The 14,517-nt window shown below is 55.1% G+C and overlaps 1 protein-coding gene across 2 annotated transcripts in view; it reads right to left on the bottom strand.

Annotated features, from left to right (window-relative positions):
- LOC146867623 (zona pellucida sperm-binding protein 2-like) overlaps positions 1 to 2,397 on the bottom strand; it is a 234,594-nt gene extending 232,197 nt beyond the window's left edge. The window contains exon 1 of one of the 2 annotated variants that reach the window (XM_085615017.1): positions 2,230 to 2,397. In XM_085615017.1, coding sequence (XP_085471143.1) covers positions 2,230 to 2,300 — 71 coding nt within the window. In that variant the 5' untranslated portion in view covers positions 2,301 to 2,397. The remainder of the gene's footprint in view (positions 1 to 2,229) is intronic. The other variant, XM_085615016.1, reaches the window with a different exon arrangement.
- Between the last annotated feature and the right edge of the window lie 12,120 nt (positions 2,398 to 14,517).

The following is a 14,517-nucleotide window of genomic DNA, read 5'->3' as shown; positions in this document are numbered from 1 at the left end:
AGTAAGAAAGGTAGTTAAACGTAATTTAAATTACTTTTCAGTTTATAAAAGCTTCATAAAAAAAGAGAAAACTATATATACAAGGCATGCTGTGAGCAGTTGCTTGAGCTGTGGCAACCTCTTGATTCAGCTATTTCGGACCAATCTCTTAACAGAGCAATGGGGTATAACACCCACTGTTTACAGAACTGTGAATCTATAGAAGTGGGAGTAAGCACTGTGTAAAATGTATGGTTTCAAATGTGTTCTTAGAAGAGAAACTGAGGAGCAGAAGAATACAGGAAACTTGTACAGTTTCAGCTTGCATACAATTTTCCCCTCATAGAAATAGGGAAGGGGGAATCAGCCCTGACAAAAATTGGCAAACCAGGCCTTGAAGGAGGCTGCGAACAGAATGAGACAAGGGCAAGTTCACGGCAGCCCATCCCCAGCTGAGAGCAGCACCCCACGAAACAGCAGTCCACCGGGGAAATGCCAGAGTGACAGCTCCTTGACGCTACAGACAGGTGAATGTCAAATTTAGGAATGCTGTATAGGACTGTCACTGGCCGCTATTATCGTGACAATGCGGTTCAAAACCTCAACAAAGCAGCAAAACACCGGGCCTAAAAGCAACCACTCCAGCAGGCCTCAACACAATTAAATATTTTAACTCTAAGGATGCCAAGTGCCAAAAATGAATATAACTATACAGGTCGAGTTATGTAACAGGCCCCCTTACCTCAGTGATTGCGTGAGGTAGGACCATTTTACTGGCGTTTAATTTAACCCTCCGACACCCTTGCTACCGCAGTGAGGTGCCTCGTGTCAGCCTTTTTGTAAGTACTGGAGGCGTTTCCTGTGGCACGAACCAAGGGGCATATCAACAAGGGCTTTATCTCTGCTTTTTTGGCTTTAAAAGCCAAATAAGGAGAGATAAAACTAGCGCCCTATCAGCAACAGGGTGCTAACACGCAAATTTGCATGTTAGCACCCTTTTACTCTACGCTTCCCCTTGAATCTCTAATGAGATGCAAAGGGGGCGTTCCAGAGTAAAATAATAGGAGAAATGTCGCTAAGCAACATTTCTCCTATTATCAAGAATGTCGCTAACCCTGTTAGAGACAAAAAAAGCAGCGCTAACCGCGGTTAACACTGCTTTTTTACGTCTGGTATTTTTCAGACTTAGCCATGATATCCTATGGAGGGAGGATATCATGGCTAAATTTGCCTGTCCCTATCAACAAGGTAACGTGAGATTATCGCTGGGTTTCCAGCGATAATCTCACGTTAGCCTGTTAGCGTGAGGATTTTTATCGCTATTGAGATAAGCGTTGCTAATAGCACGCTATCTCAGCGATAAAAATTCACGCTAGCCGGCGATAATTATCCTAGCGCTAAGTGCGCTTAGAGATAATTATCGCCGGTTGTTGCTGATATGCCCCCTAGGCACGTGAATATAACTTTACCCCCCCCCCCACTATAAAAGTTACTTTGCACTTATGTTATCGTTACACTCGGCTGTTATCGCCCCCTTTGCTTTCACTAATCACAAGTGAAACGTGAACTAGCGCTTTCAAGCGCTCAAAATGCAGCGCCTTTAGCTAGACCATTGGCAGTGCTGGAAATGGCAAAATAGAAATGCAAGTACCCTGTACCAGAGTACCGGCCTTATGTGAGAAGTGTCGGTACTCTCCAATTAAAAGTATTACGTCTCTCCTTCGAGACATGCAGGTAATCTGCCTCTCAAAATAAATAAAAGTGCCGGTACTCCGTGCCGGACAGAGCCAGCCCATTTAAAGCAGTGACTATAGGGGAAAACCTACAGCCTTCTACTCTCGTGCTTAATCAACCAACTCTCCCCTAATAAATGAAGGGGTGTCATGCCCTAACACGCTCACGCACCCCATACACCCAGAGTAGAGAGAAGACTGCTCAATAACCATTTTATTTATTTCAACCTAAATGCAGGTTAAAGAAAACCGGCGTTTAAAAAAAAAAAAAAAAAAGACCCGACACCTCACCTGCCAACGTAATTTTAGGGACCCTAAACATCAGTAAGAAACGCCCCTTACCACTTACTATGTATGGTCCTGCAACCAACAGGAATAACACCAGAAGAAATAATTAGATGTGGGGAAGCAGGGACTAGAAAAATCACGCCGTTTCACCTCTAATGCCCGTAAAGCTACCAATGTGTCCTCTTCGTTGGAGCATAGGAACGCTTTTATGGTACGTTTCAAGCCTCACCTGATCATGGACATGAGAATTCCCATACAACATGCACAGGAGTGCCGCGTGGACTCTCGTTCTCCCCCCATCTTCTCTGCAAGTCGTCCCTGCAGCAGCCGCCTCGAGCTACCGAAGTAGATGTAAGCCACACCTGTGCCTCCGTTCACGCTTTAACACTGCGGTCGGCGTCACCAGGCAGTAGCTTCAACGGCCCCGCCCACTTCCCCTCACCAGTCAGGGGCGGATCCGCGACTCCCGACTCACCTGTCGGGTGCTTAATTGCAACCATAAGAGGTAGAGGCGCGCGAGTCAGCAAATGAACAGGGAGAGCCGAGCCAGGGGTCAGGTGTTGGAAAAGGGGTGTGCTGCAGTACCCAAGTTAATAACGATGGAGTTCAGAAAGTGAGCGAGAAATGACATTTCATTTTTTTGTGATTTATCTTGTCACATTTGGCAATAATAAAGGTCAAATGTCAGGGTTTATCGTCAAATAAATTGCTGCTTATTCTTTTAACAAGGAAACGGGGTTTACATTTCTTTCCGTGACTGCAAAGCGAGAGGATGTTGTAGAAGTGACCTAGGTGACAATCGTGCTGCGGTACAGGGAGTGTGAAGGAGAGCCTGGGGAGTGCAGATGTCTTTTTTTTCCAACACACAGCAAAATGTAAATACATTGAAATGAACTATACACATATTTTAAAGAATATCCGCAATTAGAAAAGCACAACGAAAGCACTTTGTTGCAATTCTGAAGTGTGATGGAAACAAAGTTTGTAATAGGATCAAAACTGATCAAGACACTTGGGGATGCATACATTGATCAATATTAGCTTAAACTAGATTTCACACACTATTGTTTGTGAGCACTGTAGTTTTTAGGTCTTGTTTACGCAGCGCACATGCGCTGCATAGGAGGACCTTTAGCCGTCGCTCTGCTCTTTTTGGAAGCACATACTTGTGCTTGTGGCGGCATCCACCTTGCGGGAGCGAGCAGGGGCGTGCCCACAAGCATAAGTATGTGCTTCCAAAAAGAGCCGACTGCGCGCGCGTACACGCACGCACCACTCCCAGGCCAGCAAACACACGATTGCAGTGCCAGCAGTGTGTTTTGCTTTTACTGTGACAAGCACACGTATGGTTAAAATAGCAGCATTAGTTATTCACTCGTGCACAACTATCATTTACTCTGTGTTTTGCTTTTACTGTGACAAGCACGTGTGTGCTTCAAAATAGCAGCATTAGTTATTCACTCGTACAGGGCTATCATTTACTTTGTGTTTTGCTTTTACTGTGACAGTTTTCTCATCACTTCTACCTTCCTGCTCTTTCTTGCTTTTTTTTATCATTCACTCTGTTTTGCTTTTCCTTTTCTCACTATTTGTCACCATGTCCACCACCACCACCACGTCCACCACAACCACCACCATGTCCACCACCACCACCACCTTGTCCAGCACCACCACCACGTCCACCCTGACGCCCACCACCATGTCCACCACCACCACGTCCATGTCCACCACCACCACCACGTCCACCACCACCACCACCACGTCCACCACCACGTCCACCACCACCACCACCACCACCAAACACCACCACGTCCACCACCTGCACCACCAACACGTCCACCACCGCCATGCCCACCACCACCACCACCACCATGTCCACCACCACCACATCCACCACCACCATGTCCACCACCACCACCACATCCAACACCACCACCACGTCCACCCCGATGTCCACCACCACCACCACATCCACCACCACATCCACCACCACCACGTCCACCACCACATCCACCACCACGTCCACCATCACCTTCACCACATCCACCACCACCACCACCACATCCACCACAATGTCTTCCACAACCACCACATACACCACCGCCATATCCTCCACCACCACCATGTCCTCCACTACGTCCACCACCACCACATCCACCACCACGTCCACCTCCACATCCACCATGTCCACCATGTCCACCACATCCACCAGCACCAGCACCATGTCCACCACCACATCAACCACCACCACGTCCACCACGTCCACCAGCACCAGCACATCCACCACCACAATGTCCACCACCACAATGTCCACCACCACAACATCCACCACAACCACCACATCCACCACCACATCCACCATCAACACGTCCACCACCACCACGTCCACCACCACCACCACCACGTCCACCACCAACACCACGTCCACCACCAACACCACATCCACCACCAACACCACATCCACGTCCACCACCACGTCCACCACCACGTCCACCACCACATCCACCACCACGTCCACCACAATCACGTCCACCACCACCACCGTGTGCACCACCACCGTGTGCACCACCACCGTGTGCACCACCACCATGTCCACCACCACCACGTCCACCACCACCACATCCACCACCATGTCCACCACCACCAGGACCACCACCAGGTCCACCACTACCACGTCCACTACCACCACGTCCACCACCACCACGTCCACCACATCCACCACCACGTCCACCACCACGTCCACCACCATGTCCACCACCACATCCACCACCACCACGTCCACCACCACCACCAGCACCACCACGTCCACCACCACATCCACCACCACCATGTCCACCACCACCACATCCACCACCATGTCCACCACCATGTGCCCCACCACGTCCACCACCACCACCATGTCCACCACCATCACGTCCACCACCACCACCACCACGCCCACCACCAAACACCACCACGTCCACCACCTGTACCACCAACACGTCCACCACCGCCATGCCCACCACCACATCCACCACCAGGTCCACCACCACCACATCCACCACCAAATCCACTGCCGCCACAACCACATCCACCACCACATCCATCACGTCCACCACCAGCATGTCCACCACCAACACCATGTCAACCATCACCACATCCACATCCACCACCATGTCCACTACGTCCACCACCACCACATCCACCACCACCACGTCCACCACCACATCCACCACCATGTCCACCACCACCACCGCATCCACCACCACTGTGTCCACCACCACCATGCCACAACCACCACATCCACCACCACCATGTCCACCACCACCATGTCCACCACCACCACATCGTCCACCACCACCATGTCCACCACCATGTCCACCACCACATCCACCACCACTACCCCCAGGTCCACCACCAGGTCCCCCACCAGGTCCATCACTACCACTACCATGTTTAGCACTACCACATCCACCACCACCACATCCACCACCACCACTACTACGTCCACCACCACTACATCCACCACCACCATGTCCACCACCACCATGTCCACCACCACCACGTCCACCACCACCACCATGTCCAACACCACCATGTCCACCACCACATCCACCACCACCATGTCCACCACCACATCTGCCACCACCACATCCACCACCACATCCACCACATCCACCACCACATCCACCACCACATCCACCACCATATCCACCACCACATCCACCACCACCATGTCCACCACCACCATGTCCACCATCACCACGTCCACCACCACCATGTCTACCATCACCACGTCGTCCACCACCACCACATCCACCAGCACCATGCCCACCACCACCATGTCCTCCACCACCACCACATCCACCACCATCACGTCCACCACCACCAAATCCACCACCACATCCACTACCACCATGTCCACCACCACCACATCTACCACCACCATGTCTACCACCACCACGTCTACCACCACCACCACGTCCATTACCACCACCACCACGCCCACCACCATATCCACCACCACCACCACATCCACCACACCACCACACCACATCCACCACATCCACCACCACCACGTCACACTACCAAGGCCACCACCACCACCATATCCACCACCACCATATCCACCACCACCATATCCACCACCACCACGTCAACCACCACCACACCGACCACCATGTCCACCACCACCACGTCCACCACCACATCCACCACCAACACATCCACCACCATGTCCACCACCACCACGTCCACCACCAACAAGGCAAGCACCACCACCATATCCACCACCACCATGTCCACCACCACATCCAACACATCCAACACATCCACCACATCCACCACGTCCACCACCACCACGTCCACCACCACCATGTCCACCACCAACAAGGCCAGCACCACCACCATATCCACCACCACCATATCCACCACCACCATATCCACCACCACCATGTCCACCACCACCATATCCACCACCACCATGTCCACCACCACCATGCCCACCACCACCATATCCACTACCACATCTAACACATCCACCACCACCACGTCCACCACCACCATGTCCACCACCACCACCACGTCCACCACCATGTCCACCACCACCATGTCCACCACCACATCCATCAGCACATCCACAACCACCACCACGTCCACCACCACCACCACCACGTCCACCACCACCACCACCACCACCACCACGCCCACCACCAAACACCACCACGTCCACCACCTGCACCACCAACACGTCCACCACCGCCATGCCCACCACCACCATGTCCACCACCACCACATCCACCACCACCATGTCCACCACCACCACCACGTCCAGCACCACCACCACATCCTCCCCGACGTCCACCACTACCACCATGTCCACCACCACATCCACCACATCCACCACCACCACGTCCACCACCACGTCCACCACCACCATGTCCACCATCACCTCCACCACATCCACCACCACCACCACATCCACCACCATGTCTTCCACAACCACCACATACACCACCGCCATATCCTCCACCACCACCATGTCCTCCACTACGTCCACCACCACCACATCCACCACCACCACCACGTCCACCTCCACGTCCACCATGTCCACCATGTCCACCACATCCACCAGCACCAGCACCATGTCCACCACCACATCAACCACCACCACGTCCACCATGTCCACCACGTCCACCAGCACCAGCACATCCACCACTACAATGTCCACCACCACAACATCCACCACCACCACATCCACCACCACATCCACCATCACCACGTCCACCACCACCACGTCCACCACCAATACCACATCCACCACCAACACCACATCCACGTCCACCACCACCACCACGTCCACCACCACATCCACCACCACGTCCACCACAACCACGTCCACCACCACCACCGTGTGCACCACCACCGTGTCCACCACCACCACATCCACCACCACCACCATGTCCACCACCACCACATCCACCACCATGTCCACCACCAGGTCCACCACTACCACGTCCACCACCACCACATCCACCACCACCACGTCCACCACCACCACATCCACCACATCCACCACCACGTCCACCACCACATCCACCACCACCACGTCCACCACCACCACCAGCACCACCACATCCACCACCACATCCACTACCACCATGTCCACCACCACCACATCCACCACCACCACCATGTCCACCACCATGTCCACCACCATGTGCACCACCACGTCCACCACCACCACCATGTCCACCACCATCACGTCCACCACCACCACCACCACCACCACCACGCCCACCACCAAACACCACCACGTCCACCACCTGCATCACCAACACGTCCACCACTGCCATGCCCACCACCACCACCACGTCCACCCCGACGTCCACCACCACATTCACCACCACATCCACCACCACCACATCCACCACCACCACCACGTCCACCACCACGTCCACCACCACCATGTCCATCATCACATCCACCACATCCACCACCACCACCACATCCACCACCACGTCTTCCACAACCACCACTGCCACATCCTCCACCACCACCTTGTCCTCCACTACGTCCACCACCACCACATCCACCACCACCACCACCATGTCCACCACCACATCCACCACCACCATGTCCACCATGTCCACCACATCCCCCAGCACCATGTCCACCACCACATCCACCACCACCACGTCCACCATGTCCACCATGTCCACCAGCACATCCACTACCACAATGTCCACCACCACAACATCCACCACATCCACCACCACCACGTCCACCACCACCACATCCACCACCGCATCCACCACCACCACGTCCACCACCACCACGTCCACCACCACCACATCCACCACATCCACCACCAACACCACATCCACCACCAACACCACATCCACCACCACACGACCTCCACCACCACATCCACCACCACCACGTCCACCACCACCACCACCGCGTGCACCACCACCATGTCCACCAACACCACGTCCACCACCATGTCCACCACCCCCAGGTCCACCACTACCACGTCCACCACCACCATGTCCACCACCACCAACACCACCATGTCCGCCACCACATCCACCACCACCACGTGCACCACCAGCACCACCACGTCCACCACCACATCCACCACCACCATGTCCACCACCACCTCGTCCACCACCACCACGTCCACCACCATGTCCACCACCATGTCCACCACCACATCCACCACAAAATCCACCACCACCATGTCCACCACCACCACGTCCACCACCACCATATCCTCCACCACCACCATGTCCACCACCACCACGTCCACCACCACCATGTCCCCCCACCACCACCACCACCACATCCACCACCACCACGTCTATCACCACCACGTCCTCCACCACCAAATCCACCACCACATCCACCTCCACCCCCACCACCACGTCCACCACCACCACCACCACGTCCACCACCACCACATCCACCACCACGCCTACCACCACCAACACATCCACCACAATGCCCACCACATCCATTACCACCATGTCCACCACATCCACCACCATCACCACATCCATCACCACGTCCACCACCAACAAGGCCACCACCACGTCCACCACCACCACACCCATCACCACGTCCACCACCACCATGTCCACCACCACCACATACACCACCACCACATCCACCACCCCATCTACCACCGCCATGTCCACAACCAACAAGGCCACCACCAGCACCATATCCACCACTACCACATCCACCACCACCACACCCACCACCACGTCCACCACTACCTTGTCCACCACCACCATGTCCAACACCACATCCACCTACACATCCACCACCACCACATCCACTTCCACCACCACCACCACGTCCACCAACCATGTCCACCACCACGTCCACCACCACGTCCACCGCCACGTCCACCGCCACGTCCACTGCCACGTCCACTGCCATGTCCACCACCACCACCACCACGTCCACGACCACCACCCCATCCACAACCACCACCATGTCCACCACCACGTCCACCACCATGTCCACCACCATGTCCACCACCATGTCCACCACCACATCCACCACCACCACGTCCACCATCACCACATCCACAACCACCACCTCGTCCACCACCATGTCCACCACCACCACGTCCACCACCACGACATCCACGTCCACCTTCACCACCTTCACCACCACATCCACCAACACCACCACTTCCACCACCACATCCACCACCACGTCATCCACCACCACCACGTCCACCACCATGTCCACCACTACAACATCCACCACCACCACATCCACCACTACAACATCCACCACCACCACATCCACCACCACGCCCACCACCACCACCATGTCCACCAGTACTGCATCCACCACCACCATGTCCACCACCACCACCACGTCCACCACCACCATTGCCACCACCAGCACATCCACCATCACCAGTAAGTCCACCAACACCACCACCTCCACCACCACCACAATGTCCACCACATCCTCCACCACCATCACGTCCACTACATCCACCACCTCCACATCCACCACCACCACCACGTCCACCACCACCTCCATGTCCACCACCACCACCACGTCCAAAACCATGTCCACCACCACCACATCCACTACCACCACCATGTTCACCACCACAATGTCCGCCACCACGTCCACCACCACATCCACCACCACGTCCATCACACCACCACATCCACCACATCCACCACCACATTCACCACCACCACCACGTCCACTACCATGTCCACCACCACGTCCACCACCACATCCACCACCACGTCGTCCACCATCACCACCACATCCACCACCAGGTCCACCACCACCACATCCAGCACCAAATCCACCGCCGCCACCACCACATCCACCACCCCATCCATCACGTCCACCACCACCATGTCCACCACCAACACCATGTCCACCATCACCACATCCACAACCTTGTCCACTACGTCCACCACCACCACATCCACCACCACCACGTCCACCACCACATCCACCACCATGTCCACCACCACCACCGCATCCACCACCACCGTGTCCACCACCACCATGCCACAACCACCATGTCCACCACCACCATGTCCACCACCACCATGTCCACCACCACCCTGCCCACCACCACCATGTCCACCACCACCATGTCCACCACCATGTCCACCACCACATCCACCACCACTACCCCCAGGTCCACCACCAGGTCTCCCACCAGGTCCATCACTACCACTACCATGTTCAGCACTACCACATCCACCACCACCACATCCACCACCACCACTACTACGTCCACCACCACTATGTCCACCACCACCATGTCCACCACCACCATGTCCACCACCACCACGTCCACCACCATGTCCACCACCACCACGTCCACCACCACATCTACCACCACCATGTCCACCACCAACAAGGCCACCACCAGCACCATATCCACCACTACCACATCCACCACCACCACACCCACCACCACGTCCACCACTACCATGTCCACCACCACCATGTCCAACACCACATCCACCTACACATCCCCCACCACCACCACCACATCCACTTCCACCACCACCACCATGTCCACCACCACGTCCACCACCACATCCACCGCCACGTCCACCGCCACGTCCACCACCACCACCACGTCCATGACCACCACCCCGTCCACAACCACCACCATGTCCACCACCATGTCCACCACCACGTCCACCACCATGTCCACCACCATGTCCACCACCACGTCCACCACCATGTCCACCACCATCTCCACCACCATGTCCACCACCACATCCACCACCACCACCACGTCCACAACCACCACCACATCCACAACCACCACCTCCTCCACCACCACCACCACCACGTCCACCACCACAACATCCACGTCCACCTCCACCACCACATCCACCAACACCACCACTTCCACCACCACATCCACCACCACGTCATCCACCACCACCATGTCCAACACTGCAACATCCACCACCACCACCACGTCCACCACTACAACATCCACCACCACCACATCCACCACCATGCCCACCACCACCATGTCCACCAGCACTGCATCCACCACCACCATGTCCACCACCACCACCATGTCCACCACCACCATGGCCACCACCAGCACATCCACCACCACCAGTAAGTCCACCAACACCACCACCTCCACCACCACAATGTCCACCACATCCACCACCACCATCACGTCCACTACATCCATCACCTCCACATCCACCACCACCACCACGTCCACCACCACCTCCATGTCCACCACCACCACCATGTCCAAAACCATGTCCACCACCACCACATCCACTACCACCATCATGTTCACCACCACAACGTCCACCACCACATCCACCACCACGTCCACCACCACGTCCATCACACCACCACATCCACCACATCCACCACCACATTCACGTCCACCACCACCACCACGTCCACTATGTTATGTTATGTTATGTTATGTTATGTTATGTTATGCAGGTTTTTGTATAGCGTACAGCTACTCCAAGGAGTGTCCCGACGCTTTAGAATGCATACTAATCATGGAACACAACAACGGAAATAAACAAAAAGAAAATAAAGAAGAGGAAACCTAATAGAACCTGAAACTAAGAAGTAAAAAGCCAGGTTTTAAGCCCCTTCCTGAAAGCCAGCAAGTTTGGAGTGCTACGCAGGGCCACAGGCAATTTGTTCCACAGCTGAGGCGCTAAACATTTGAAGGAGCGGCCGCCAATGCGAGCTCTCTTCGCGCGGGGGACTACAGCAAAAAACAAGGCTTCCGACCTGAGCGATCTGGCCGGACGGTAAAAAGACAACCTGTCCTGGAGATATTTTGCTCCAGATCTGTACAAGGCTTTGTGTGCCAGGGTGAGAGATTTAAAAACTATCCGCTTCCGGACAGGAAGCCAATGGAGAGATTCCAAAAGGCCCGAAGCTCTGGCACAACGAGGTAGTCCAAAAATAGCACGTGCAGCTGAATTCTGAACGACCTGTAGTCGTTGAAGCAGGTATTCAGGCAGGCCGAGATAGAGAACATTGGCATAATCTATTCTCGAGCCTATCATCGCCTGCACCGTGATCTTCCTATGTTCCTCCGATAGCAGAGGGAGGAACTTGCGAAGCATCCGGAGTACGCCAAAGCAGGTCCCTGTGAGGCCGATTACCTGCGAACGTAGTGTGAGGCCATTATCGATCTTAATCCCAAGGTTTTTTGCTACCTGGGAGGAACTAGCTGGTGGAAACATGTTCTCAGGCCACCACACTTTCCAGTCCGGGTCCGAGCTGCACCCAAAGAAGAGGACCTCAGATTTATCCGAGTTGCACTTGAGGCTGTGTTGATGGAACCACTGAAATACAGCCTCAAGGCAACCCTGGATCCTACCTCCATCGAAGTCCGCACCCCTCTCACAGGTGAAGAGGAGCTGGGTGTCATCAGCATAAGAGACGATCTGGGCCCCGAAAGACTCCGCCAGGGCCGCCAGAGGGGTCATAAAGATATTAAAAAGAGTCGGGCTCAGGACGGAGCCCTGAGGAACTCCGACACCCAAAGGCGACATATCGGCGGCGCAATCAGAAGCCCAGACCGATTGTCGACGACCAGCCAGAAAAGATCGAAACCACTGGAGCACCGTCCCACACAGACCAATCTCTGAGAGTCTAGCAAGCAGACCCTCGTGGGGGACGGTGTCAAAGGCCGCCGACAAGTCTAACAACACCAGCATCGCTCTCCCACCCGAATCCAACACCTCCTTTACCGCCTCCGAGACTTCCAAGAGGGCTGTTTCGGTGCTCAGATTGGCGCGAAAACCCGACTGGGTAGGGTGCAATAGATGGTGGGCCTCCAAGTAATCGGCAAGCGCCCTATGCACGTGCTTTTCAATGACCTTCGCCAGAGCCGGCAGGAGCGAAATAGGTCTATAATTCGCTAAAACCTCTACATCCAGACCAGGCTTTTTAAGCAGGGGAATAATCATAGCCTGCTTCCAGGACTGGGGAACCACACCCTGTGCAAGAGAACAGTTCAACAGGGGGTTCACAAGAGGATTCATGACAGCTGCCATTTTAGCCAGAAATTTTGCGGGGCAAGCATCCCGAGGGGAACCGGACTTTAGTCCTCCCATCAGGTCAAGAGAAGCTGACAGCGAAAGAGGGGGGAAAGCCGCCAAAGTCACACCGGCACTCAGTCGGGTAGCAGCGGCGTTCTCCACCCGACCTGGTGCCTCAGGATCCAACACACTGAAGGAATCCTGAATCCGCTGGATCTTAGAGGTGAAAAAGTCCGCAATCGCCCTGACCCAAGGCGCAGGAGGGGGGGTCTGGGCAGGCGCTGTGCGAGAGGCTGTAAACTCTCGCACAATGGCGAAAAGCTCCTTACAGGAGTTGGACGCGGCTTCAATTCTTCTAGCAAAGTAAGCCTTCTTCTCCGCGAGGATATTCCGATGGTACGCTTTCGCCAGAGACCTGTAAGTGAGTTTCGCCGTCGCGTCGTATTTCACGCGCCAGGCTCTTTCCGCTACCTTGCATTGCCGACGCGAGGCCGCCAATGCTTCCGTGAACCAGGGGGCAGAAGCACCTTTTCCGGGTTTGCGGGGGGGTCTCAGAGGCGCAAGCTCATTGAGCCTCTCTGAGAGCCAGACCTGCAAACGCTCCACATCCTCCTCTAAATTCCCGGATAAGGCACAGGGGTGATCGGCACAGGACTGTGCCAACAGTTCAGGAGTAATCCGGTGGAGTGGCCTAAATCCCACTAAAGACTGCCGGGGGACACTGGCCGGCTTCCCAGACTCTGAGAGATAAAATCTCACCAGCCTGTGGTCAGACCAAAGCACCTGGGTGGGGGCCAACATCTCTATAGGGATCGTAGAGAATGTCAAATCCAGGGTATGTCCCTTCTCATGGGTCGGCCCAACATGGTAAGGAACAAGGCCCATAGGGGCTGTGACCTCCAACATTTTCAAAGCATCGGGATCCGTTTCAACGTCCATATGGACGTTGAAGTCCCCGGCGACAATGCAATGTTCTGATGAAA

This window comes from Triturus cristatus, chromosome 1_2 (assembly GCF_964204655.1).
Source record: "Triturus cristatus chromosome 1_2, aTriCri1.1, whole genome shotgun sequence".
Taxonomy (NCBI): Eukaryota; Metazoa; Chordata; class Amphibia; order Caudata; family Salamandridae; genus Triturus; species Triturus cristatus.
The sequence above is the reverse complement of the archived record's forward strand: the minus strand, read 5'-3'. Positions and strand labels throughout refer to the sequence as shown.